Below are 27,862 nucleotides of genomic sequence, written 5' to 3'. Positions count from 1 at the left end.
TGACTGTTTTGCATCTAATTTAAGTCGTTTTGCATCTTTTTTTAATCCTTTTGCATCTTTTTGTGACTGTTTTGCATCTTTTTGTGACTTTTTTGAATCTTTTTTTAATTCTTTTGCATCTTTTTAAAATCATTTTGTATCTTTTTGTGACAGTTTTGAATCTTTTTTTAATCCTTTTGCATCTTTTGTGACCGTTTTGCATCTTTAGGTGACTGTTTTGTAACTTTTGTGACTGTTAAGCATCTAATTGTAGTCGTTTTGAATCGTTTTGTGAGCGTTTTGCATCTATTTCCTGTATGTCACGTTGTGTTACCGTGGTTATGACTGAGCACCTTCTGCAGAGATTCAGTTAATCTAACTATGAACTACTTTACAATCCACTTCTATTCTTGTATTTTCTAAATCTGTGGTTGAACAGCATTAACTAAATAACGGTCACAATAATAATGCTGCTGGGTGTACGTGTGACCCTCACAGCTCAGGGGGGGGGACAGAGGCATGAAACCAGCCGGCGCTCTGATGAAGCACTTCCCTTCCTGCTGCTTCCTCACTCTGACGCCTTCTCATGTTTCTGTCTCCTCCTGCTTTTCCGTTCTACTGACTCAGGACGAATGTACACTATGCATGTACGGCGTTACGCACGCATGTGTGCGATGTCAGCGTGCACCCGTGTGTCTGGTGTTAGCGACGTGGCTGCACAGACAACACGAGCATTCACTCTCTTCCTCCCTCTCTCATACACTTATTACTTTTATTACATTCAGCAGGAAGTGACGTTTGTGTAGACGGGGATTTTAACTTCACAGCTAATTAAAGAAACTTAAATACGGAAAATCAGTGAATTTCAATCAGTGTTTGGTCGATAATCTGAAGATGACACAACAAGATTTAAGTGAATTACATGCATTTCATAGTTGATTTGCACACAACACAGAAATGATGTTAGTTAATTAGTTACGTTCATACTTTTTGATCCATTCTGTGCAAAACTACAAACATTTAATTACTTAAACAACCGCTCAGACAACACCAAAAACAAGTTAACCTGGTCTGTTTTAATGTCCACAGTTGCCGTGGATACACACGATTAAACCTCTATCCTGATTGACAGGTGGCCGTGTAGCCCCGCCCCCAACTTCCTGGTCTGTTTGACTCTAAATGGGACGATAATTAACTAAATGAACATCATTCAGTACTGAAGAAGACTTAAAACTAGAGAACGCAGCATAAAAGTGGAGTCTCCCCCTGCTGGACATTAGAGAGAATGCAGCTTTAAGTGGAGTCTCCCCCTGCTGGACATTAGAGAGAATGCAGCTTTAAGTGGAGTCTCCCCCTGCTGGACATTAGAGAGAATGCAGCTTTAAGTGGAGTCTCCTCCTGCTGGACATTAGAGAGAATGCAGCTTTAAGTGGAGTCTCCTCCTGCTGGACATTAGAGAGAATGCAGCTTTAAGTGGAGTCTCACCCTGCTGGACATTAGAGAGAACGCAGCTTTAAGTGGAGTCTCCTCCTGCTGGACATTAGAGAGAATGCAGCTTTAAGTGGAATCTCCTCCTGCTGGACATTAGAGAGAATGCAGCTTTAAGTGGAGTCTTCTCCTGCTGGACATTAGAGAGAATGCAGCTTTAAGTGGAGTCTCCTCCTGCTGGACATTAGAGAGAATGCAGCTTTAAGTGGAGTCTCCTCCTGCTGGACATTAGAGAGAATGCAGCTTTAAGTGGAGTCTCCTCCTGCTGGACATTAGAGAGAATGCAGCTTTAAGTGGAGTCTCCTCCTGCTGGACATTAGAGAGAATGCAGCTTTAAGTGGAGTCTCCCCCTGCTGGACATTAGAGAGAATGCAGTTTTAAGTGGAGTCTCCTCCTGCTGGACATTAGAGAGAATGCAGCTTTAAGTGGAGTCTCCCCCTGCTGGACATTAGAGAGAATGCAGCTTTAAGTGGAGTCTCCCCCTGCTGGACATTAGAGAGAATGCAGTTTTAAGTGGAGTCTCCTCCTGCTGGACATTAGAGAGAATGCAGCTTTAAGTGGAGTCTCCCCCTGCTGGACATTAGAGAGAATGCAGCTTTAAGTGGAGTCTCCCCCTGCTGGACATTAGAGAGAATGCAGCTTTAAGTGGAGTCTCCTCCTGCTGGACATTAGAGAGAATGCAGCTTTAAGTGGAGTCTCCTCCTGCTGGACATTAGAGAGAATGCAGCTTTAAGTGGAGTCTCCCCCTGCTGGACATTAGAGAGAATGCAGCTTTAAGTGGAGTCTCCTCCTGCTGGACATTAGAGAGAATGCAGCTTTAAGTGGAGTCTCCTCCTGCTGGACATTAGAGAGAATGCAGCTTTAAGTGGAGTCTCCTCCTGCTGGACATTAGAGAGAATGCAGCTTTAAGTGGAGTCTCCTCCTGCTGGACATTAGAGAGAATGCAGCTTTAAGTGGAGTCTCCTCCTGCTGGACATTAGAGAGAATGCAGCTTTAAGTGGAGTCTCCTCCTGCTGGACATTAGAGAGAATGCAGCTTTAAGTGGAGTCTCCTCCTGCTGGACATTAGAGAGAATGCAGCTTTAAGTGGAATCTCCCCCTGCTGGATATTGTCTTCACTACAGACTCACTTGGTATCGTTAAATCTCATCTCTTCCTTCCCCACAAATGAAGTAAAAAGAGACGTTTAACTGGTTGTTTTGATATGAATCTCACACACACACACACACACACACACACACACACACACACACACACACACACTCTTACTGGAGGTGGAGGTGTGGGGCTCCTGCTCTCTCCTTCCTCCTCTTCATCGTGCGTCCCGGGACAAAAGGCTCATGTGTAATCTTTAATAATCCACCGGCCTGCATCAGCTGATCCGCTCGGTCAGACACATACTGCCGCGTCTGACAAGCGTCCCACTGTTAGTCCTCCATGAGTCCAAGCAACTCTTATATATATGTAAAGGGCTGACCCGTGTGTGTGTGTGTGTGTGTGTGTGTGTGTGTGTGTGTGTGTGTGTTACGTCAGCACCTGCTCTTATCTGCACACAGACACACACACACAGCTATGTGAGGTATCTGGGGTAGAGTGTTCCTTCAGCAGCAAGCACGGACTTGCTGAGTCACAACCTAACACACACACACACACACACACCGTCTCAAAACACAAACACACGTCATTAAGATCTTCTTCCTCTGAGAGTAAACAAGATAAATCCACAAGAAAGTCAAGTTGTGCGTAGCTCCATCGTGTCACAAAGTAACGAGGGAGACATTTGAGTCCAGGCGAGGAACCCTCCAGATCCTAGGAGGGGCGCGTCGGGCTGCACGTCCCCAGGAGCAGGGTGCCTTCCCTGGGTACGGCCGGCCCGGTTAATCCCTGTCAGTTCCTGGAAGTGTCTGAAGTGTCTGATCGCTGTGAGACGAGAGGACGGACTGAGTCCTCAACGAACTGCCACAGGAGGGACGGAGAGACGGAGGGAGGGAGGAGGGTGAGACGGAGGAAGGAGGGAGGAGGGGGAGAGGGAGGAGGGAGAGAGGGAGGGAGGGAGAGAGAGAGGGAGAAGGGTGAGAGAGAGGACGGACTGAGTCCTCAACGAACTGCCACAGGAGGGACGGAGAGACGGAGGGAGGGAGGAGGGTGAGACGGAGGGAGGAGGGTGAGAGGGAGGGAGGAGGGAGAGAGGAGGGTGAGAGAGACGGAGAGAGGGAGGGAGGGAGGGAGAGAGAGAGGGAGGAGGGTGAGAGAGAGGACGGACTGAGTCCTCAACGAACTGCCACAGGAGGGACGGAGAGACGGAGGGAGGGAGGGAGGGAGGGAGGAGGGTGAGAGGGAGGAGGGTGAGAGAGACGGAGGGAGGGAGGGAGGAGGGAGGGACGGAGGAGGGTGAGAGAGACGGAGGGACGGAGAGACCGAGGGAGGAGGGAGAGAGGAGGGTGAGAGGGAGGGAGAGACGGAGGGAGGGAGAGGGTGAGAAGGAGGGTGAGAGAGAGGGAAGAGGGTGAGAGAGAGGGAGAGAGAGAGAGGGAGGAGGGAGGGAGTAAGGGAGGGAGAGAGAGAGAGAGAGAGAGGGAGGAGGGAGGGAGTAAGGGAGGGAGAGAGAGAGGGAGAGAGGGAGGAGGGAGGGAGTAAGGGAGGGAGAGAGAGAGAGAGAGAGGGAGGGAGGGTATGAAGAGACTGTTCACTTTCGTTATTTGAGCTTTAATTTTCTTAAAAACAGCAGAAATTAAAAACCGTGGACGAAAAACAAACTTCTCACGACTGAAGTTTGTTTCTAAATTCATTAAATAAATAAATAACTTTACCTATACACGCTTTGTTTTAGTGTTTGTTTATTTTTTAAATAACTTTAAAAGCCAAAATTATTTCTTAAATAATATTTAACACAACCTAAATTATATGAATATATAAATATATATATATATTTATATATTTATATAATTCGTTTTTAATTGCTGTTGAAATAAGTTTATTTTCAAAATGAAAACATTTTAAAGCCATGTTTTATAATAATGCTTATTTTTTAAATTACTTTTAACACATTTAAAAATATATATATATATATATATATATATATATATATATATATATTATATTATATTATTGTATTATTTCCAAATATATTTAATTCTCTTTTAATGAAAACAACTAATTTTAAAGATCTTTTAATACAACGTATTATTATTTAATTTACTTTTACTTGAATTTAATTATTCATTTAAAAGTAACAGTTCTTGAAGAAAGTAAAGAAATGTAAGTTAAGTTTCTATTTTGGCATTTAAAAAAATAACTGATATAGAAAAAGCATATTTTGTAATTATTATTAAAGGACTTTTTCACTTTAACTTTTAAATTTTAAAAATGATCTTTTTTCAGGACCAGACGTTTTTTTTCTGACTAAAAAAGTAAAGAAATGTTTTTCTGAGTCGTCTTTGATGCGCTGAAACTAAAGATACAGATGAAACTCTTCTTACAGAGAAACTTCTGCTTCTTCATCCTAAAACCCGTCGCTCTTCCTCTGCAGCTGTCGTCTCTGCCCGACCCGGACGCCGTCAACCCGGTCGAGCTAAATGCAGCTCAGATAATTCATGAACAATGGACGGGATCAGAGAGGGCTCTGACCAGGGTACGGTTACACACACACACACACACACACACACACACACACACACACACACACACACACACACACACACACACACACACACACACTTATACATGCACACACACACACTGATTACTAGACTGACGTAGGAGCTGCAGGACACGAGGATGTCATTACACACCGATCTGGACCTGTGTGTGTGTGTGTGTGTGTGTGTGTGTGTGTGTGTGTGTGTGTGTGTGTGTGTGTGTGTGTGTGTGTGTGTGTGTGTGTTATTGACAGCCATCAGACGAAGGTTTAATCTAATTCATTCATTAGGTTGAGTCCAAGATGCTGAAGTGAATTAGGAAAACATCCAAACGAGTCTAAAGAAGTCAAAACAGAGTTCTGCTTTAAATCTAATCATCATGAGCGGGAGAGGACAACCTGTGCACGCTTTTACCTTCAACGACTTTAAAGGGACAGTTCGGATCATTCAGGGCGCCCTCCCACTGTGCCTCCGTCCCGTGCCCCGTGCTTTAGGGTCCTTGTCCCCCCCTCCAGGCCCGTTTGTACTCACACTACCTGGGCCTCGGAGAATGCTTCTTGCTGCCTATACGTCATCACGCCGTAACACGTCACACGCATTGATGACGTCATGGCGATACGTGGCTTTGTTTCCAGATCTTTCCGTAGACCTCGGAGTTTTTGTGCGTCTTGTCGACTGTTTTTGAATCTTTTCATCGACCAAATCTGCAGTAAACACTCCACCTCCGCATCACACCAACGTGAACCTTTCACCGCCATTGTTTGAAATGTCCGCGCATGGTCCCTCCTTCTTTTTTCTACGTCCCAACAGGCGCACAGGAAATGACCTCAGAGCCGCCGTAGGCCTCGTGCTCGTACACGTGCGCACGCTCGTGCTGGTACACGTGCAAACGTGCTTTACAAAAGCCCACCTCTCCCAAACGGGCCGTGGACGGCAAGCGTGCCGCTCCTAGACGTGGTTCGGTTGCACTCACACTGGTCAAAGGAACCAGACTTTAGCCGTGAAACCTGTTTGGGCACGGTACGGAGGCACAGTGGGAGTCCTCGCTGCAGAGCCTGAACGCCTCACAAACACAGAGAAAAGCAGAATCCGACCCCGCGGCCCTGCCCTGATATCAGCCGCTCGCTGTCTTCAAAGAGCTGCAGCTACAGGCGCAGATTCTCACTCTCATGGTTTTCATTATTGTTATTTTTCCGTCTCTACGGTCAGACGCGGTTTCTGACCCTAAAGGGAGCTGGTGAGTCTGGATTTCCTCTGCGGACCACCGCGGAAACTTCCTCATGATGAGAACTTGTTACCACAGGAAACCTTCATTATGTTGCTCTGTCTGTTGTTCTCTGCAGACGAATTAAACCATTTTCATTCATTCTTTTTCATTTTTCTCTTCAAAAAAGAGTCAATTTACTTTCATTTCCTCATCCTGTAACTGAGGCTTTCTTTTGTCTCTGACTGTAAACTGCTGTTTCCTCTCAGCGTGTCGCTCCAAGAATCTGAACAACTGAAGGTAGGTCAGTGAGATGGACCCTCGGAGGGCTGAGCGATCAACGATGGTCACTCCAGAGGTGGATATCACCCACAATGCACTGCAGTTACGCATTTGTCGGAAGACCCTCAAAGCAGTTTCAGTCCAAAGCAACTGGACTTGGTTCTTTGTCCAGGAAGACGTTTCACTTCTCATCCAAGAGGCTTCATCAGTTCATGTACGCATCTGACCAGGACCAGGACCAGGACCAGGACCAGACTGGGACTGGACCAGGACCAGGACCAGGACCAGGCTGGGACTGGTCCAACTAACTGGTGTGGAGATCCAGGTATTTAACCTCTCACAAGGCCGATGATGTCACTGGAACCCTTTGTGCTCCAAGTGCCAACGACCGTTGTTAGCGTGACCGTCGTTGGTGGGAAGTTGGTCTGGACTTTGTTAGTACTGGTGCTGGTGCTGGTCTTGGTCCTGGTCCTGGTCCAGTCGTTGGTGGAAGTTGGTTTGGACTTCGTTAGTGCTGGTCCAGTCCCAGCCTGGTCCTGGTCTTGGTCCTGGTCCAGTGGTTGGTGGAAGTAGGTCTGGACTTGGTTAGTCCTGGTCCTGGTCCTGGTCCAGTCGTTGGTGGAAGTAGGTCTGGACTTGGTTAGTTCTCTATTGAGTCTTAACGACCGTCGTTGGAGTCACAGGAGGACGTTTGTGAACAGTTGTTCCTTGAGGTTAAATTGTTGAATCTTCTGAAGGGATGAAAGATTTTTATCTATTTAATTGTCTTTTAAGTCAAACTAGCATCTGGCAAAGAGTTTTGCTGAATATTATAACACCTGTGTCTGTGGAGACACTCACAGGCTGGATGTGAATACGGCGCCATGTAAGTGACGCCGCTGACCGCACGGTTAAGCTGCGTTCACTTGGAATCTGAAATCTGGAACTTCCAAACTTTGAGTCAGGCTTGGAGTAAGAGCAGAAGTGTGTGTGTGTGTGTGTGTGTGTGTGTGTGTGTGTGTGTGTGTGTGTGTGTCTGGATTTAAGAGGGGAACTAATAGGGGACGGACAGGAAGTAGACCAGACGTCAAGAGGTGGATTTGTCTCAGTAAAGTTGACACAGTGAGCTCTGAAAGAAGCGGCTCCACAACCAAACAATGCATCGTCAATCTGACGGATTCTGACATGAACACAAAAAATGATTGCTACAAGTGGGATCAGGATACTGGCCTCAACAAGTGAATATACATACATATATATATATATATATATATATATATATATATATATATATATATATATATGTATGTGTGTGTGTGTGTGTGTGTGTGTGTGTGTGTGTGTGTGTGTGTACAGTATATAGGACGGCACAGTAGCGAGGTGCAGGTCCAGTCGAGGGCAGGACACAGCGCTGAGGACGGACCTGCACCTCGTCTGACCTGAACACAGAAACTCCAGAGTGACGACGACGACGACGACGACACCTTAACGACCAACTTAGACACATGTATAAACTTTATATATATATATATATATAAAGTTTATACATGTATAAAGCTCCTCAGAAGCTCCACTGAAGGGCCGGCTTTTGTTTCCAACATGTCCGACTTTTACAGATAATAAATCAACTGTCAGACGCACACACACACGCACGCACAAACACACACACACACACACGCACGCACACACACACACTGTCCCTCTCGGATATAAATAGGTCTGCATCTATACACAGTGGGATGCTCAGCTGTTCTGGCACACACACACACACACACACACACACACACACACACACACACATACACACACACACACACACACACACATACACACACACACACACACACACACACACACACACACACACACACACACATACACACACACACACACACACACACACACACACACACACATACACACACACACACACACACACACACACACACACACACACACACATACACACACACACACACCTGGACTCAGTGGCTTTTCAACTTTGTCCTTTAACCCTTTACTGGAAGATCTGTGTTTAACTTGATCGGGATGAACAGCTGAGACCAATGAGCACACACACACACACACACACACACACACACACAGACACAGACACACACACACACACAGACACACACACAGACACACACACAGACACAGACACACACACACACACACACACACACACACACACACACACACACACACACACACACACACACACACACACACACACACACACACACACACACACACACACACACACACACACACACACACACACACACACACACACACTCTCACTCAAATCTGCACAGCGGCAGAAACTGAATCGTTAAAGGTTTTAAGGTGGAACTGCAGCTCGTGCCACCTTAAGAGTTATGAAATCTGTGTGTGGTTCATTGCATTGCAGCCTCAGAGCCTTCCAGACCTTTCCACACAACAACAACAACAACAACAAAGGCTGTGATTGGACAGGAGACAGAGTGCATGCTGGGTACTTACAAACTGCCTCTTCGGGGAAGACTCAGCTCCTTCTGAAAGAGACAGAAAGAAAAAGACGTGTTCAATCGTTTTGCATCAGGAATCAAACGTGACGACGCTGACGGACGAACAGAGTCTCTTCACAACATGGAGAGCTGTTGATCCGCACCTCAGCACTGAGCGAACACTTTGGTAAGGGGTCCTTTTCACTTTTTAAGTTCTTATTTCACTTTTTAAGTTTTAATTCTCTAAAGAAAACTGGATTTTTTCAGCTGTAGATGTGAAATTTCACGTGAAATCACTCATCTATCATCTGTACAGGCTTCGTTTTACTGTTTATTTCTTATTTTTAAATTATTTAAAGGCCAAGCATCGTAAATACACTTTTGGGTTAGGGTTACTTTCTTACTTAAGTTCTTATTTCAGTCTGTTTTTAAAGTTAAAGCTTTAATTCTCTAAAGAAAACTGTTTTTTCAGCTGTAGTCGAAAACAAACTTCAGGTTCTCACGCGTGAAGTTTGTTAAATCATTAAAGAAATCACTCATTTATCCCCGTACAGGCTTCGTTTTACTGTTTATTTTTTATTTTTTTAATTCTTTAAAGGCCGAGATTATTTCTTTAATAGTTTTTAATAAACATAAATACATTTTTTTAAAATAACTGTTGAAATACGTTTATTTTAATAGGTTATTATAGTAATTTTTTTAATATAGGTTTGTTTCTTAAATAGCATTGAAAATATTTGTTTTACTTTTTACGTTTAACACATTTATTTTCTATTTTTAAACAACTTTGAAGGTTCGTTCCTTAAATCATGTAAAATGACTTCTTTAAAAATAAAAGTATACATAGTATTACTTAATTATATTTTTTCTGCAAATTGCATCATTTTCTTTATTTAAAACGAGCTTTCTTCAAAGTCTTATTTATATCATTTACACATTTTACTTATTTATAGAAAAGTGTTTTTTCATCTGTCGACAAAAAAACAAACTTTAGGTTCTCACGCGTGAACTTTATATAAATATATATCATTTAACAAATCACTCATTTATCCCCGTACAGGTTTTGTTTTACTGTTTATATTAAATTACTTTAAAGGACGAGATTATTTCTTATTAAAATAAATGTTGAAATAAGTTTATTTTCAAAATGAAGTCATTTAAAAGCTGCAATGTTTGTTTCTTAAATAACATTTAAAATTCTTTTTTAAGAATATTCTCATTTTTTAAATTAACTTTTAACACATTTATTTTCTTTTCTTTTCTTTTTAATCAATATTTTATTGATTTTTGCAGAACTTAACACAGAAACAGGTAAAACACATGTGCAGTAACAACTTTGAAGGTTCGTTCCTTAAATCGTGTAAAATTACTTCTTTAAAAATAAAAGTATATATAGTATTAGTTAATTATATATTTTTTGCAAATAGCATTCATTTCTTTTATCTAAAACAACCTATCTTCTGTCAGTGTGTGTGTGTGTGTCAGTGTGTGTGTGTGTGTGTCAGTGTGTGAATCAGTGCAGCTCTTTGTTGTCAGTACACGTGTTCGACCAGCAGGTGTCACTGTGACACAACGGGACAGAGCAGAGTGTTTAAAGCTACAACAATAACACACGCACACACACGCACACACACATACACACCTGCATCATGTAAATATATACAACTGGAACGTGAACATCGGGCTTCTACTCCTTTTCCAAAGCCCTTTTTAGGCTTTTCCAGCCCTGACGATGCAGTAAAAGACATGTTTATATAAAGACGTTACGTGTTACGGCGTGATGACGTATAGGCAGCAAGAAGCATTCTCCGAGGCCCAGGTAGTGTGAGTACACGACCTTTACCCTGACTGAGCCTCGGAGCAGTTTGAGGAAACAGACCACCGACATTAAGGACTTCCTGGAGAGCACCATCTGGCTGATAGCACCAATCAGAGTTAGTGTGTATGTGTGTGTGTGTGTGTGTGTGTGTGTGTGTGTGTGTGTGTGTGTGTGTGTGTGTGTGTGTGTGTGTGTGTGTGTGTGTGTGTGTGTGAGGTGCATGGATGTTGAAACCGTGTGTTGCCAGGTTCCCAAAGTAGGTCAACAGCTGTTTTTTTTTTTTACTTGGAAAAACATCATTAACACCTTCATCAGTGTCCATCAGTGTGAACAGAGAGAAGAGACACACACACACACACCCACGCACGCACACACACACACACACACACACACACGCGCACGCACACGCACACACATACACATACACATATACACACACTAAAATAGCAGGTGGAACACTTATACTTAAAAAGTCAAAATAAAACTGTATTCGTCTCTGTCTGTGTGCAGCTCCTCTCTGGCTGCAGGCGGCGATGCAGCAGAGAGGAGCTGCACACACACACGCTGAGTTCATACAGTACCAATAAACCGTGAAATAGTATCACTTTTGTCTCTCTAGTACGGGTTTACCCTGCGACACGAGTGTGAACTGCACCTGTGCAGCTTTCTGCAGGCGGTAAAACAACAGTACTGTGATGAATAAAGGAATAAGTGCAAAGATCCTTCAGAATAAAAGGTTTAAAACAATGAAACATGGCTGCGGTGTCCATCCAGAGACAGGCTGCCCTCTCCTTTATCATGAGGACCAATCTAGTGCTCACACACACACACACACACACACACACACACACACCCACACATACACACACATACACACACACAGACTCTCTGTGTCCTGCGTGGGACGGCAGAGTCTCCCTCTATCTCCTCACATCTCTGTGAACACCGGCTAATGGACGTAATGGAGTTTAGCTGGAGCCCATGAGTGGGTGAGGTCTGAAGTGTGTTCGTGTTCGTGTGTGTGTGTGTGTGTGTGTGTGTGTGTGTGTTCCCGTCACTGAGGACTGGACCCTGCGACTCCATTAGTCCTGAAACCAGATGTTATCCAGACTGAGAGGGACAGGAAATGACTGGAGCGTCGCCTGAAGCGTGCACCTGCAGGTCTGAACGCCTGGTTGCAGCAGAGCAGAGGCATCAGCCAGTGAGCGAGTCATCCCCGTGCTTTCACCTGCTCTCATGCAACACTTAATCAAGCTGTTGGAGCTGCAGGGTGCGTTTCCCAGCTGCAGTGTGATAAACAGACTCTGATTGAACTGATCTCAGCGTGCACTCCTATAAAATAACCTACTACCTACTGATCTCTGTGTCTCCTGTACGCAGATATTTAGAACTTTGTGCGTCTATAGATGTTTTTCTTAAAGCTGCAGTCGGCATGTCATTAATTCATTCATCTTCAACCTCTTGTCCCTGTCGGGGCCGCGGGGGGGCTGGAGCCGATCCCAGCTGACATCGGGCGTGAGGCGGGGTCCACCCTGGACAGGACGCCAGTCTATCACAGGACACATAGAGACGAACAGAGACAGACAACCATTCACACCTACGGGTGATTTAGAGTCATCAATGAACCGAACACCTGCACGTCTTTGGACTGTGGGAGGAAACCGGAGAACCCGGAGAAAACCCACGCAGACACGGGGACAACATGCAAACTCCACACAGAAGGGCCCCAGCTGGGGTTCAAACCAGGAACCCTCTCGCTGTGAGGCGACAGTGCTAACCACCACACCACCGTGTCGCCCATGTCTGGCTGATCGAGTTGTCAAATTTGGAATGTTTCCAACTCTCACGCCCCTCCCCCTCTACCGCCTACCTCCTCCCCTCCCTCCCATTGAGTTCTCGTCAGTGCACGTGCACCAGGTCCCTGTGAACGCGCCCGTGTCTTCTCTCATCAATAAACAGCACGGAGTACACGCTACATGGAGGTGGGCTGGCTAACTTACTCATAGATAGCAAATGCTAACATTTAGCTTAGCTTTAGACGTAGCAACAGGCTCTAACTGCACGTAGAGGTGCGTTTTTATTTTAACGGATGATTTATGTTGTTGTATGTTGGGCACGGGACGGAGGCACAGTGGGAGTGCGCCCTAAAAGATTTTAAAGATAGAGTTTTAACGGGCGGTGAGCTGCGCTAGACGCCTGTGATTTGCGTAAAGTAGCGTGCACCTCAACTTTAACGCAAATGGGGAGCGTGCAACTTGAACACGCTCCCAGAATGCATTGCAAGGCTGCTCACACAGATGTAGACTTTGAGGAGAAAAGACGACAGTTTCCTGGGGAAATGAGCAACGAATAGTGCAACTAATCAACGTTAAGTGACATTATAATGTTACGTTAAAGATTAACAAGTAATAAATTACACTTTTGGAGCCAAACTCTGAATCTAAATATAAAAAAAGCTTCATGCAAACAGAAAAACGTCCGTTTCTTTCAGTGAAAGGAGAGAAAAAAGTGACCCTCGCTTTCATCCTTCTCACCAACCTCTTAACCTTCCCCTCATTACCCGTCTCCCCCGTCCCTCCCCCTCCTGCCTCACCCCCCCCTCCTGACTCGCTGTGAAACGTAATAAAGGAAGAAGATTGAACCAGAGACGGGCGAGAGAAGACGACGAGTGTCTGTGTTTAAGTACTTTATGCTCCTGTTATCCGTCCGCCCACACACAGCTCCGTAATGTGAAATGATGCTCGTCTGACAGTTTATCGCATTATTCTGTGTGTTTCTGTGTGTGTGTGTGTGTGTGTGTGTGTGTGTGTGTTGCTGAACCAAAGCCTGAGGGAGGATGTTCACCCCAAATCCACCCTGCAAAAATAACCCAAGAGGGAAAATAAGCTAATGCCCGACATAGAAACACACACACACACACACACACACACACACACACACACACACACACACACACACACACACACACACACACACACACACACACACACACACACACACACACACACACACACACACACACACACACACACACACACACGCACACACAGAGACAGACAGACACACACACACACGCACACACCCTGTTTGTATTAAACAAACCAAAGTGCGCTGTGATGAAATTATCCCCAGTGATGGTGAGGATAAGAGGAGCACAACACAAAGCCCTGCGGCAATCAACCGATGGGGTACAGCATCGATAACACGCGTGACGGCCGACGGAGAGGCGGAGGGAGGGACGGGAGGATGGGAGGGTAATGCGGTTAGAGAGATGGAGCGAGAGAGGGTGAGTGGAGGTAAAGAGATGTAGGCTAAAAGATAACAAGCTCAGGCTAAACATGCACAGATGTGATGTCAGAGCTGCTGATCCAAATGTCCTCTGCGAGCCTCCGTACCCGCCGTGCACCCACAGATTTAGACCGCAGCGACATTTACTGCAGAATTCCTCGACCGCGCACGGACAGAACCGGGTTTCTGCTCCGTTTCCTTAGACGAGAGCGAGTGAGAGAAAGAGCTGCACAAGGAATCGCTTGGTTTTTTTGTATTGTTGATGTTTTGTTTTGTTTTGAAGATTATTTTTCAGTCTTTTTCGTGCGTCGTCCATCTTTATGTGCGGCCTGTTATCGCACACATGCCGTATTTTCCTCACATCGTGCAGCTTTGATCGTTACCGGGGTTCCTGCACCTTTCCGAGGTCAAATTCAAGCACAAATTCAAGTACCTTCGAGCTCCATTTTCAAGCTTTTCCAGCACCTCACAGCTGATGATCATTACAGGCTTTGACTGTAATGACTGTAGCTACTTTTTAAACCTTGAAAATACAACATTAAGATTCAAGGATTTCAAGCACCCGTACGATTCCTGCATCCCTTACGAACCGGTCATCGCGTACGGACCCTGCGTCACGTACGGACCCTGCGTCGCGTACGGACCCTGCGTCACGTACGGACCCTGCGTCACGTACGAATGCGTACGGACCCTGCGTCGCGTACGGACCCTGCGTCACGTACGGACCCTGCGTCACGTACGGACCCTGCGTCACCAGAAGAGCCACAAGAGAGAACCCTGCGTCACGTACGGACCCTGCGTCACGTACGGACCCTGCGTCACGTACGAATCCGTACGGACCCTGCGTCACGTACGGACCCTGCGTCACGTACGGACCCTGCGTCACGTACGGACCCTGCGTCACGTACGGACCCTGCGTCACGTACGAATGCGTACGGACCCTGCGTCACGTACGGACCCTGCGTCACCAGAAGAGCCACAAGAGAGAACCCTGCGTCACGTACGGACCCTGCGTCACGTACGGACCCTGCGTCACGTACGGACCCTGCGTCACGTACGAATGCGTACGGACCCTGCGTCACGTACGGACCCTGCGTCACGTACGGACCCTGCGTCACGTACGGACCCTGCGTCACGTACGAATGCGTACGGACCCTGCGTCACGTACGAACCCTGCGTCACGTACGGACCCTGCGTCACCTACGGACCCTGCGTCACCTACGGACCCTGAGTCACCTACGGAGACTGCGTCGCGTACGGACCCTGCGTCACCAGAAGAGCCAGAAGAGAGAACCCTGCATCACCTACGGACCCTGCGTCACCTACGGACCCTGCGTCACCTACGGACCCTGCGTCGCGTACGGACCCTGCTCACATACGGACCCTGCGTCGCATACGGACCCTGCGTCGCGTACGGACCCTGCGTCGCGTACGGACCCTGCATCAAGTAAGAGACAGAAAAGAGGCAGAAAACAGAGGAGCGACTGTCGTTAAGAGCTTTTTTAAAGATTATTTGGTTTTTTTTATGATTTTTATGACTTTATTTAAAGGCTGAGAGCTGAAAGTTACCAGGAAACGGAAAAAGAGAGAGAAAGAGAAGACAACACACAGGATTCAACCTCTGTATACGGAGGCCGTGACCATCACACACTCACACGCCGTTTAACACACACACACACACACACACATTCAGCAGCGTTTATCCGAGAAACAGAGCTTCAGGACGAGACGTTCTTCTGTGAATAACAGTGTGTGTGTCTGTCTGTCCAACCAATCTACATGTGAAGTACGCGTGCGTTTGTTTGTGTGTGTGTGTGTGTGTGTGTGTGTGTGTGTGTGTGTGTGTGTGTGTGTGTGTGTGTGTGTGTGTGTGTGTGTGTGTGTGTGTGTGAGTGTGTGTATTTAGCTGTTCCACCCGGGGCCAGATCATAATAACATGTTATAGTTGAGCTAAAAACATGCAATTAACAGGAGGACGCCGGAGAGCCGAGCTCCACCGGAGACAATTAGAGCAGCAGCAGCAGCCGGCAGCCATACTTCATTATCAACACTGTGAATATGGATGAGGCAGCAGTGACAACAAAGAGACTGCAGGACGACACACACACACACACACACACACACACACACACACACACACACACACACACACACACACACACACACACACACACACACACACACACACACACACACACACACACACACACACACACACACACACACACACACACACGCGCACACACGCACACGCACACACACAGGCAGACACACGCGCGCACACACACACACACACATGCAGACACACACACACACACATGCAGACACACACACAGGCAGACACACGCGCGCACACGCACACACACACACAGACATGCACACACTCCACTTAAAGCTGCATTCTCTCTAATGTCCAGCAGGAGGAGACTCCACTTAAAGCTGCATTCTCTCTAATGTCCAGCAGGAGGAGACTCCACTTAAAGCTGCATTCTCTCTAATGTCCAGCAGGAGGAGACTCCACTTAAAGCTGCATTCTCTCTAATGTCCAGCAGGAGGAGACTCCACTTAAAGCTGCATTCTCTCTAATGTCCAGCAGGAGGAGACTCCACTTAAAGCTGCATTCTCTCTAATGTCCAGCAGGAGGAGACTCCACTTAAAGCTGCATTCTCTCTAATGTCCAGCAGGAGGAGACTCCACTTAAAGCTGCATTCTCTCTAATGTCCAGCAGGAGGAGACTCCACTTAAAGCTGCATTCTCTCTAATGTCCAGCAGGAGGAGACTCCACTTAAAGCTGCATTCTCTCTAATGTCCAGCAGGGGGAGACTCCACTTAAAGCTGCATTCTCTCTAATGTCCAGCAGGGGGAGACTCCACTTAAAGCTGCATTCTCTCTAATGTCCAGCAGGAGGAGACTCCACTTAAAGCTGCATTCTCTCTAATGTCCAGCAGGAGGAGACTCCACTTAAAGCTGCATTCTCTCTAATGTCCAGCAGGAGGAGACTCCACTTAAAGCTGCATTCTCTCTAATGTCCAGCAGGGGGAGACTCCACTTAAAGCTGCATTCTCTCTAATGTCCAGCAGGGGGAGACTCCACTTAAAGCTGCATTCTCTCTAATGTCCAGCAGGGGGAGACTCCACTTAAAGCTGCATTCTCTCTAATGTCCAGCAGGGGGAGACTGAGGTGGGGCTACACGACCACCCGTCATCAGGATAGAGGGTTAGTGATGTGTTTGTATGCGTTTTTAGCATCTGCGGACGTTAAACTAGAACATGTGAACTTGTTTTTGGATGTTTTCTGTGTTAACGTCTCCAGACTTGGTGTTTTCTGCACCTTCAGTGTTGAATATGCTGCAAAAATGACGCCAAACTCCATGAATGAACCTGGTTAAATGCTTTAATACGGCAGTGACTACGAAGCTCACTCCTGTAAACTTCTCTTTAGAACTGCGACTCTCTATATTGGATTTTTTAGCTCCTTTAATTTGGTCTCCTTTTGTGTTTTCGGGCTGTAAAGGTGTTTTTATCCCCGCTGCTGCTCGTCGTGGTCAGGTCGGCCTTGAAAAGGAGATTCTTAATCCTTCTGGTTGAATAAAAAATAAACACTGTGCGAGGTTTATTCACTCCAGTAAACGGAAAATATATAATAAATATCACTTATAATGGTGTTTTCTGTGGTGCATTGTAAACATTGTAAATTACTTGTGGCTTTCATAGCGTGTGCTTGTTTATGTTCTCAGTAATTCATCGATTCAGTTAAAAAGTGCTGAACAGGAGATGGAAATAATCACCAGACGCAGACGTGGCGTACGATTCATGAGAAACAGAAGACGCAGGTGTGAAACCCAGAGACAAAGATATTCTTCTCTATGAGCCGTCACAGCTGCAGGAAAGCTTCCATCTGCAAACTAACCACTAAAGAAACGGACATTTTAACATCCGGGTGGATAAAATGCTTTACTCTTCACGCAGCGTCGTGAACGTAAGACTGTCGAGAGAATCGGAGTGTACGGTATAAACTGACAGAAGGTATAAACGGTATATACGGTATAGACGTTATAGACATTATAGACTTTATAGATGGTAAAGATATAGACGTTATAGACGTTATAGATGGTATAGAGGGTAAAGATATAGACGTTATAGACGTTATAGATGGTATAGACGTTATAGATGGTATAGAGGGTAAAGACGTAGACGTTATAGACGTTATAGATGGTATAGAGGGTAAAGATATAGACGTTATAGACGTTATAGATGGTATAGACGTTATAGATGGTATAGAGGGTAAAGACGTAGACGTTATAGACGTTATAGATGGTATAGAGGGTAAAGACGTAGACGTTATAGACGTTATAGATGGTATAGAGGGTAAAGATATAGACGTTATAGACGTTATAGATGGTATAGAGGGTAAAGATATAGACGTTATAGACGTTATAGATGGTATAGACGTTATAGATGGTATAGAGGGTAAAGACGTAGACGTTATAGACGTTATAGATGGTATAGAGGGTAAAGATATAGACGTTATAGACGTTATAGACGTTATAGACGTTATAGATGGTATAGACGGTATAGATGTTATAGACGTTATAGACGTTATAGATGGTATAGAGGGTAAAGACATAGACGTTATAGACGTTATAGACGTTATAGACGTTATAGATGGTAAAGATATAGACGTTATAGACGTTATAGACGTTATAGACGTTATAGACGGTATAGACGTTATAGATGGTATAGACGTTATAGATGGTATAGAGGGTAAAGATATAGACGTTATAGACGTTATAGATGGTAAAGATATAGACGTTATAGACGTTATAGACGTTATAGACGTTATAGATGGTATAGACGGTATAGATGTTATAGACGTTATAGACGTTATAGATGGTATAGAGGGTAAAGATATAGACGTTATAGACGTTATAGACGTTATAGACGTTATAGATGGTATAGACGGTATAGATGTTATAGACGTTATAGACGTTATAGATGGTATAGAGGGTAAAGACATAGACGTTATAGACGTTATAGACGTTATAGACGTTATAGATGGTAAAGATATAGACGTTATAGACGTTATAGACGTTATAGACGTTATAGATGGTATAGACGTTATAGATGGTATAGACGTTATAGATGGTATAGAGGGTAAAGATATAGACGTTATAGACGTTATAGATGGTAAAGATATAGACGTTATAGACGTTATAGACGGTAAAGATATAGACGTTATAGACGTTATAGACGTTATAGATGGTAAAGATATAGACGTTATAGACGTTATAGACGTTATAAACGGTGTAGACGGTGTAAATGGTATAGATGGTGTAGATGGTAAAAAATAAAGATTTTTGATGGAGCCCTCACACATCAGAATAACTTCATCTATCTGAACCAGAACGTTAACTCATCTCATTCTATAATTATAATTATTAAAATTATAATATTAAAACACTTGAAAGCTGAGTTGTTTGTATTAAAAATCAGCTTCTTTGACGCCGTGTGACGTCTCAATGAAACAGTGTTGAACTAAACGGGGACAAACAGCAGCAACATGACGGACAAACGCCGTAACGTTTGAGCAGATTCAGGCGTGAATGGAAAAGCAGAGGCGCGGTGAACTACGTGGTGAACTACGGCGTTTTAACTGCGAGGTAAAGCTGCTCTAAGTGAAAGAGTATAATTGTTTGGCAGCGTCTTAATGAAAACCCTGCTGCTGCTGCTCCACGGGCGCCAAGAGGGACGCTACCGCCACAGAGAGAGGCCCGCCGGGACCAGTAAGACTCTAATAGAGGGGTGTCTGCCTTTCACTGTGTGTGTGTGTGTGTGTGTGTGTGTGTGTGTGTGTGTGTGTCTGGGTAAGGGGGAGTGTGTGTGTGTCTCAGGATAACACACTTTACTATCGAAGAGCGTTATAATAATTCACCTGGGCCACACACTGACACATTAACACAACTAATCTCCATTATCAGTGTGTGTGTGTGTGTGTGTGTGTGTGTGTGTGTGTGTGTGTGTGTGTGTGTGTGTGTCAGGGGGATGCCGTCCATTTGGGTCAGCTTTTAATCTTCCAAATGAGCAGACATAACTCTCCCTACACTAATGCCACTAACAACCAATTATAGTGTGTGTTCACTAAGTAAGAGTGTGTGAGTGTGAGTGTGTTAATGTGTGTGTGTGTGTGTGTGTGTGTGTGTTCATTAACAGGACTGACTGGAGTCAAAGTGGGACTCTTAGCTGAGATGAGTGCAGCTGGGACCAACTTTAAAGCCTCAGGTGACGTCATTCAGGGCAGAATTAAAAACGTGTGACTGTTTTTAATTAAAGCACATTTTAGCTGATGTTTAGGATCCGTCCTGCGTGTTTGATACGTTTGGTTACTGAAATTATAATTATAACACGTTGGGATCTTTATTGTGTTGTTGCTGAAGCCCCTGGAAAGTCTTGCACTCTGGACTCTTTCTGTCACGGGGACATTATTTGGACTTACAGCTGATTTTAAATGACTTTTTCTTCTGTTCATTGTGCAACAAAATGAATTAAAGTGATATCGCACTGTGTCTCGTTCTGTCTGCTGCTTTCTGCAAAGACAAGTGGGGGGAGTAACCTTTTATAAAGACCCTAAACGTTCGATTTCAGACCCCGGTTGCAACTCTGAGCCTCTTTAAGTAATTTCATTAATACGCTAACACACTCAGACAGAGACTAGTACACCCAAAGGACAGAACACCACACACACACAACAGCAATCTGGTTCATGCTGTTAATGCAACGAGGAACGCAAAGATCTCTACACTGGAGAAACACAACAACCACTGCATAAACGCACGGCCCAACACAGGAGAGCTAACTCCTCAGGCCTGGACTCTGCTGCCCACTCACACCTCAAGGAGAAAGCCCACTCCTTTGAGGACAACAATGTCCACATCCTGGACAGAGAGGACCGATGGTTGCAAAAGTAGAGAAACCGTCGCTAAACAGAGAAGGAGGTCTGAGACACCAGGACCAAGACCAGTTTACAATGCTGCCCTTTCATCCCTTCATTCAACGATCTAACCTCAAAGAACAACTGTTCACCAACGTCCTGCTGTGACTCCAACGACTGTCGTTCAGACTCAATGGAGCACTAACGAAGTCCAGACCTACTTCCACTAACGACTGGACCAGGACCTGGACCAGGACCAGGCTGGGACTGGACCAACTAACTGGACAGACAAGAGGTCTGAGACTCCACTTATCTCTAGTTTACAATGCTGCCCTTTCATCCCTTCATCCAACGATCTAACCTCAAAGAACAACTGTTCACAAACGTCCTCATGTGACTCCAACCACTGTCGTTAAGACTCAATAGAGCACTAACCAAGTCCAGACCTACTTCCACCAACTACTGGACCAGGACCAGGACCAGGACCAGCACTAACGAAGTCCAAATCTACTTCCACCAACGACTGGACCAGGACCAGGACCAGCACTAACAAAGTCCAAACCAACTTCCCACCAACGACTGCCACTCTGACAACGGTCGTTAAGACTCAATAGAGCACTAACCAAGTCCAGACCTACTTCCACCAACGACTGGACCAGGACCAGGACCAGGACCAGGACCAGGACCAGACTGGGACTGGACCAGAACTAACAAGGTCCAAACCAACTTCCCACCAACGACTGTCACTCTAACGACGGTCGTTGGCACTTGGAGCACAAAGGGTTCCAGTGACATCATCGGCCTTGTGAGAGGTTAAATACCTGGATCTCACACCAGTTAGTTGGACCAGTCCCAGTCTGGTCCTGGTCCTGGTCCAGGTCCAGTCCCAGCCTGGTCCTGGTCCAGTCCCAGCCTGGTCAGATGCGTACATGAACTGATGAAGCCTCTTGGATGAGAGGTGAAACGTCTTCCTGGACAAAGAACCAAGTCCAGTTGCTTTGGACTGAAACTGCTTTGAGGCGAACGTTACAGTATTTACAGAAAATCTCTGGCAGACAAAAAATGGTTAAGAGCAGCTTTCACCTCCTACATCCATCCATTAATTATTCCTCTGCAGCTGCACTATTCACTCATCAGATCACACACACACACGCACACACACACTTCCTGTCACACTGCAGGACCTCCACATGTGCAGCTGAAGGGTCCAAATCATCCAAAGCGACAAATGGATGTGTACAAGTGCACAATTATCCAGGCAGCCGCAGCGTGTTGGTGCTCGTCCCCTTCACACACACGCAGACACAATTACACACACACACACACACACACACACAGCTGAAAGGAGCTAATCTGGCCTCATCAGCGTGTCTATCATGAGTTCCAGTAGGCCGACACTTCCTCTAGCGACATGCTAAAGCCGCTATCAGCGCCGGCAGAGGAAACAAGCTAATCCTAATTGGAATTTACACATTCAAATGAAATCTGCGACGCCTCACTGGAAGGGTTTTATCTGCAGATAATACAGAGAGGGAGTGTGTGTGTGTGTGTGAGAGAGAGAGAGAGAGAGAGAGAGAGAGAGAGAGAGAGAGAGAGAGAGAGAGATTGGCAGGTGGATTTGAAACAAGCTTCCCTACAATAATTAAAACAAAGAGCGGCCTCGTGTCTGTTTCAACATGCTGAGCTGAGCTGATCCGTAGCGTGTGTGTGTGTGTGTGTGTGTGTGTGTGTGTGTGTGTGTGTAGGGGTGTGTGTGTGTGTTTCATCCGGTCATATTTCCTTTAGTGGGTTTGTTTTCGGCTGTAAACTGAGTGAGTTATGACTAATTTTCACAACATCTAAACGGAAATTGAAACAGCACAGTGTTATCGGATCTTTAGGAGTGTGTGTGAGTGTGTGTGTGCATGTATGTGCATGTGTGTGCGTGTGTGTGTGTGTGTTTGGGTCGGTCTTAAAACTACATTTTGACACAGGGACCCTCTTAAAGAGTGGCCTTGTGATCACATGCTGAAGCAGGACGGACAAACTACCGTAAATATTTAATGTATTTAATATAAATAAGCTAAAAACTTGTGTTTTCACTTTAGCTTTTAACGAACCCGGGTCATTTTTACCCAATTTTACCTTCTTTTTGTTGATTCTTTCACAGTAATTAATTCTATTTATGGGTTTGTGTGTGTGGCTCTTACTCATGTGAAGACGTATTTTACTGTTAGCTTGTTTATCCTATGTTACATAATTTGGCACATGTATTCCTGTTTTAATGTTTATTCTGTGTCTTTTTAATGTGAAGCACTTTGGGCTGCATTTCATGTACGAAAGGTGCCATACCAATAAAGTTTATTATTATTATTATAACTTTATAGAGGCCTCCAGGGCTGCAGCCTCATCTACCAGGGTAATAATCCGCCTTAATGTGCTCAGCTTTTAAATGTAAATACTTAAATGTACGACACCAGCACCAATAACAAACCTGACAGGGACTCAAAGTGTGTCAGTTGTCAGTTGTTGTTGCTCTTACAGGACAATGAAGTTGTTCAAATCTATAAAATGAGAGTAAAAGTGTAAAACGCCATATCTAAAATACTGTAGATTGAATAAGAATTGGAAAAAGATCACATGATGAGTTGAGTCTTTGCCTGCAGGTCTGCGCCGTAACGCTGACTCGCTCTAAAGGCCTGAAGGGAAGAACTCCTGAGTGACAGCGGTGGGATTGTGTGTGTCCCCCCCGCCCCGCCGCCCTCGCCAACAAACACGCTCTGAGATGAGATCTGCCCCAGGAGTTTGTTTGAAAGCACAGAACAAACGCGCTCGCGTGCACGCAGGCGGCTGCCGCCTCATGAAAATGTGTAAAGTGCTTTTTGGTGTAAGAGGTGAAGCTGCTTCGCTGTGATGTGTGACCCAGATTCACTGTGGCAACCGGCGGTGTGTTCAAATGTACGTTACTGAAACAAAGAGGATCTATATGTATACTCCTTTGTGTCTGTGTGTGTGTGTGTGTGTGTTTGTCTCTCTCTCTCCCTCCGTTCTGCTCTCCCTCGCTCACTTCATTATCAGGAAACCAGATGAGTTTGCTCCACTGCTCCGCCCGGAAATAACCTTCGTCTCTGTGAGCACGCCTGAAAACACGCATTACACGACCATTCATGTACACAGGACGCACGCGGCCTAACGCAGGGGTGTCAAAGGGATCCAGTAAAGGGCCATTCGATAGATCGCCGGTTCGCTCCCAGCTCCCCCCGTCCACATACACTGAACCCCGAAAAGTGAATGTGGTGTGAATGGTTAGATTAGATCAGGGGTGTCAAAGGGATCCAGTAAAGAGTCGCTGTGGCTGCAGGTTTTCATTCCTGACACCTGACTCGACTCATGCAATCCCCTGAACTGTCTTCACACAGTTGATTTGTTGGATCAGGTGTGTTCGTGCATGGTTGGAATGAAAACCTGTAGCCACAGCGGTTGAACGTCACTCTGCGGTTGGAAGTTGTAGATGGCAAATGGACTTGTACTTATATGGCGCCTTTCTACTTCAGACTACTCAAGGCGCTTTCAAACTATTTGTCACGTTCACACAGATGGCAGTGGACATCTACAGACCATCTCCATGGGTGTCAAAGAGTCGCTGTAGCTGCAGGTTTTCATTCCAACCAAGCACGAACACACCTGGTCCAACAAATCAACTGTGTGAAGACAGTTCAGGTGATTGAATAAGTCGAGTCAGGTGTGTTTTTGATTGGTTGGAATGAAAACCTGCAGCCACAGCGGCCCTTTACTGGATCAGTTTGACACCCTTGATCTAATCTAACCATTCACACCACATTCACTTTTCGGGGTTCAGTGTTTTGCCCGAGGTCACTTCGACATATGGACCAGCTGGGGGTCGAATCTCTCAAATGGAGGACGACCCACTCTTCCACTGAGCCACAGCCGCCCCTAGAAAAAAATCCTTCAGGGTGAGAACAGCAATGAAATCCTTTACTGGATCAGTTTGACACCCTGGTCTAACGTCACTCTGTGGTCGAACGTTGTAGATGGTAAATGGACTTAAAGCGTCTTTCTAGTCTTCTGACAACTCAAGGCGCTTTCACAGTGTCTGTCACATTCACACTGACATTCACACTGATGGCAGTGGACATCGCCAGACCATATAATCTGACCACTCACATTTCGGGGTTCAGTGTCTTGCCCGAGGACACTTCGACATGTGGACCGGGGGAGAGAACAGCCGATCTATCGTATGGAGGACGACCCACTCCTCGACTGAGCCACCGCCTCCATTAGATGTGTACGTTGAAAAGACCCTCAGAGGAACGTTGAAAAGATCCCTCAGAGGAAGAACAGCAATAATGAATTTGTGCTGTGTTGGAGCGCCGACGAGGTGGAACTCGTCCTGACAGTAACGCCGGAGTATAGGGCGGTGGAAAACTCAGATTGAGAGTGGACGTACGTCTCCGTTTCTGCACGTCCAGAGCGAAACACAACCCAAGAGTCTTCGCACTAAAACAGGCTCTGCAGCGTTTACAAAAGCCTCCGTTTTAGGGTCTCAGAAACGCCGTTAGTAGTGTGGACGCCAGACGTGAACGTAGCTCCGCGTAGCTCCGCATGTCCTCCGCGTAGCTCCGCATAGCCTCCGCGTAGCTCTGCATAGCCTCCGCGTAGCTCTGCATAGCCTCCGCGTAGCTCTGCATAGCCTCCGCGTTGGAGTAAATTTGCAGGCTGAATATATCAGAACACAGCAGCTGAAACACAGATTATAAAGTTGAACATGTTTTGTCCCTGTGGCCGATGAACAGTTTGAGGATTAAGTGACTGAACCATCTTTACAATCCCAACTTTTACTTTGCGCTAAAATATTCAGAAGAGCGAAGAAGAGGGAGAAGAAGAGGGAGAGAAGAAGAGAGAGAGAATACAAAACCAGATGATGATGAAACGTCGAGGCAAGAAAGCAGGATGGAGAAGTCAGAGGGACGGGATATAAAAAAAAAAACTTGGTGTAATGGGATTAATCACACAGGGAAGGAAATGACAGTGAACGCGGAGGAAAAGAAGGAGGGAGGTTAATCATTACGAGGCGAGAGGAGAGTGAAGAGGAGGAGCTTTGATAGACAGTAAGAGATTCCCTGGAGGGAAAGCGTTGAGGAGAAAGAGTGACATGTGATCCCGTCTTCACCGCCTCGCCCGCCCTCCACCCTCGCTGTGCTCCGACACACACACACTCATCCTTATTGTTCGAGCTCATCTGCGTACGGGGGCGAGGGTTCAGTGAAAGTGACAGACGAGGGAGATATGGAGGTCTGGGTGGGAGGGGGAGCAAACATCGCTCCGCACTCGAGAGCGGTCGGTCGGCCACTGAGGACTTCTGACAATTATCATCATTTTTTAAATCAGGGCAGTTCTTCACACCGGGGAGTCAAAATCCAATTAACGCTTTTTTCTCCGCTCGCTCCGGAGACATTTGTAATCCGGGCTGACTGATACATTTGATTTCTGTCTTTGCTCCTCGAGGGGGATCCGTGCAGCCTAGCGTAGCGTCGTCGCCTCGATCACCAGACGCTGACTGTCCGAGATAAAGTCTGCCGCTCGCTGCCTTCACGGCCTCCGGAGCCGACTGAGATTTAGGTTTAAAGGAACACAAACAGGCCAGAAGGACCAACTGTTACCTCGTGCAGCCACGGATAATAGAGATGGGCGTAGCCACAGTGACGTGACCAACGACTGCCACTCTAACGACGGTCGTTGGCACTTGGAGCACAAAAGGTTTCAGTGACATCATCGGCCTGTGAGAGGTTAAATACCTGGATCTCCACACCAGTTAGTTGGACCAGTCCCAGCCTGAGTCATGCGCCGTTCGCTGTGCTGACACAGAGACGGATGGAAATCGGCAGTTTAAGCTAGCTAGCTATTATTAACGTTAGCTTTGTTAACGAGGTGAAACCGAACGCCAACATGTTCCAGTGGAGTGTGATGAATTGAAAACACACGCACACACACATATAGGGTCAAAGACTTTAACACAGACAACAACCAATAACAAGTTCACTTCTTCTGCTTTAATGTCCACAGTTGCCGTGGATACACATCACTAACCCGCTAGCCCTGATTGACAGGTGGTCGTGTAGCCCCGCCCTAAAGCGTCCCACGCTTTCTGGTCTATTTGACTCTAAATGGGACCATCACTGACTAAATGAACGTTGAGACAAACTCATTAGGAGAGAGTAAATAAAGAGAGTCTCCTCCTGCTGGACATTAGGGAGAATGCAGCTTTAAGTGGAGTCTCCTCCTGCTGGACATTAGAGAGAATGCAGCTTTAAGTGGAGTCTCCTCCTGCTGGACATTAGAGAGAATGCAGCTTTTAAGTGGAGTCTCCTCCTGCTGGACATTAGAGAGAATGCAGCTTTAAGTGGAGTCTCCTCCTGCTGGACATTAGAGAGAATGCAGCTTTAAGTGGAGTCTCCTCCTTGCTGGACATTAGAGAGAATGCAGCTTTAAGTGGAGTCTCCTCTGCTGGACATTAGAGAGAATGCAGCTTTAGATGGAGTCTCCCCCTGCTGGACATTAGAGAGAATGCAGCTTTAAGTGGAGTCTCCCCCTGCTGGACATTAGAGAGAATGCAGCTTTAAGTGGAGTCTCCTCCTGCTGGACATTAGAGAGAATGCAGCTTTAAGTGGAGTCTCCTCCTGCTGGACATTAGAGAGAATGCAGCTTTAAGTGGAGTCTCCCCCTGCTGGACATTAGAGAGAATGCAGCTTTAAGTGGAGTCTCCTCCTGCT

The 27,862-nt window shown here is 45.9% G+C and overlaps 1 protein-coding gene across 1 annotated transcript in view; it reads right to left on the bottom strand.

The window, feature by feature from the left end:
* Positions 1 to 27,862, bottom strand: part of mast2 (microtubule associated serine/threonine kinase 2) — a 209,727-nt gene that overhangs the window by 79,942 nt on the left and 101,923 nt on the right. The window contains 1 exon segment of the mRNA XM_083940408.1: positions 9,075 to 9,106. Coding sequence (XP_083796534.1) covers positions 9,075 to 9,106 — 32 coding nt within the window.

The sequence above is a fragment of the Echiichthys vipera genome (assembly GCF_963691815.1).
Source record: "Echiichthys vipera genome assembly, chromosome: 3".
Taxonomy (NCBI): domain Eukaryota; kingdom Metazoa; phylum Chordata; class Actinopteri; order Perciformes; family Trachinidae; genus Echiichthys; species Echiichthys vipera.
The sequence above is the reverse complement of the archived record's forward strand: the minus strand, read 5'-3'. Positions and strand labels throughout refer to the sequence as shown.